This window comes from Kalmanozyma brasiliensis, assembly GCF_000497045.1.
Source record: "Kalmanozyma brasiliensis GHG001 unplaced genomic scaffold PSEUBRA_SCAF14, whole genome shotgun sequence".
Lineage (NCBI taxonomy): Eukaryota > Fungi > Basidiomycota > Ustilaginomycetes > Ustilaginales > Kalmanozyma > Kalmanozyma brasiliensis.
In genome coordinates, this window is record NW_015961953.1 from 514,470 (window position 1) to 516,438 (window position 1,969).

Consider the following 1,969-nt stretch of genomic DNA (forward strand, 5'->3'; position numbering starts at 1 on the left):
TTTGCTCCAGAGTACAAGCTTCCGTTGGTAGACCGTCTTTCCCAGCCACCGCAACTTGCAACGCTTCTGCCATCTCCAAATGCAACCACTCTTACGTACGGAGAGCTGCGGGTGGATGTGGCCATCATGGTGGAGGCATTGCAAGACATTGGCTGCGAGAGCATACGCATGTCTGCATTTGGCATCAAGGTGCCGATCGAGCGCTTTGTTGATCCAGCAGAGGTGGAGCCTCACCCGCTACAGCACACCAACCTGTATGACATTGGGCGCACAGTCTACACAAGGAGTTTGACGGTTCTAGCTCCAAGAACACGCAGAGGCCGCTACAAACAGTATCCGCTGGCAATGCAAGTGGGCCGGGGCTATGGCGGTGTGGAGCTGAAGTGGAGCCGGCGGGAGGACGGACTGTCCCATTTCAAAGCGTACTCCAAGCTCACGCACTTGCTCAAAGCCAGTGCTGCAGGTGCCGGCAAAGGGTTTCAGCCAATGTTGGTTGGAGTGGTCAAAAACCGCATCACAGCTTTGCAGTCCTGGAAGCAACGCATCCAACAAGCAGCACCAACGCTGGGACAAGGAATACGGCTCGAGTTGACTGTGCAGGCAGCAACACTTGCGCAAGCACAGGAAGCAGCAGAGGCCAGCCGATACCTGGATGCGCAGTTCCTCTTCTCAGAAGACGCTGGAGACAAGCAGCTCATCACACACACGTTCTCAAGGAACGCAGTGTATACCAACGTGGATGCCATGCTTACCATTGCGGAAGAGAAACGGCTCTTCTCTGGAGAGGGAGCCAAGCCGTCAACACTAGTGCAGCGGCAGGCAGTGACTGATCTGTACAATGCCATTGGTTGGAATCCAGGACGCAAGCCAACACCACTGGACAGCCGGAATGCGTGGTGGAAGCAGAGCCAGGCCGCCACCGCCTTGGAACAGCAGCTGGAGCGCTTCCAGACTGCAGCGCAAGCACGAGAGCTCTTCTCGCACCTCCAGATCCACTTGCGGTGTCAAGCATGCCGCCAGCGTGGCACCTATCAGCGCACTGGCAGGGCAGATGCATTCCGAGTGCGGTGCAACCGCCAGGACTGCCAGCATGCGCTCAGCAAGCAGCGCTTCCGTGCTCACATTGCAAGAGAGGCGGAGGGCGGTCATCTCACCGTCAACCTGGATGCGCTGGTTGCCAACGTGTTGGAGCTTGCGTTCCGTCCGCAACCTGAGGGTGTGCTCTTGCGGAATCTCAGCACAAGGCAGGATCTGCGTGGTCTCAAACGTTCAAACATATACGCAACTGTGGAACACTTGCTTCTGCAGTGCGTGTCCAGGATGCTGGAGCAAGAACACGGTGAGCAATCTCCAGCAGAGATTCAAGACGAGGCACTGGATTGGTTGCGTGACTATCCAGCGGCAGTGACCAACCATCTTGGCACAGCCAGCCGGCCAGCTGCAGATGCACTTCTTGAGCGGCTTGCAGAAGAAGGTGCCGAGTTGACACTTCCAGAAGAGATGCTGCTTTTGCACGGCATTGCTGGAGCCTTTGATGTTGCGTTTGCCCATTTGCGGCTAGTACGCATGGGCTATTCATGCCATGTCATTCCACTCGATAGTCAAGGGCCGTACCTTGGCTTGATCAATGTTGGTGCGCACAGCTACAAGATCCTCACGCTGGTTCAGACTTGATGGTCATGGACACGCGCAGAAATTTCAAAAAGGAGTGTGGAGGAGAATTTGGCAAGACACGCCAAAGGGGGACTCGCCAATCCCCTGCTAAGGAATTTCCAAAACTGCGAGTCCCCCTTGCTGTCTGCCCCAGCAAGTAGCAAGAAGAGCTGACGGCAATACAAGTCTCACACCATCAAGCGGCAATCCAATCATTCAGCACACCTTAGGGTTAGGGTTAGGGTTAGGGTTAGGGTTAGGGTTAGGGTTAGGGTTAGGGTTAGGGTTAGGGTTAGGGTTAGGGTTAGGGTTAGGG

General features: G+C 55.6%; 1 protein-coding gene across 1 annotated transcript in view; it reads left to right on the plus strand.

Moving 5' to 3' along the window:
• PSEUBRA_001641 (uncharacterized protein) overlaps positions 1-1,674 on the plus strand; it is a gene marked incomplete at both ends in the record, with an annotated part of 2,488 nt that extends 814 nt beyond the window's left edge. Inside the window, one exon of the mRNA XM_059464647.1 lies at positions 46-1,674. Within this exon, the coding sequence (XP_059321187.1) occupies positions 46-1,674 (1,629 nt within the window). The remainder of the gene's footprint in view (positions 1-45) is intronic.
• Positions 1,675-1,969: the final 295 nt, after the last annotated feature.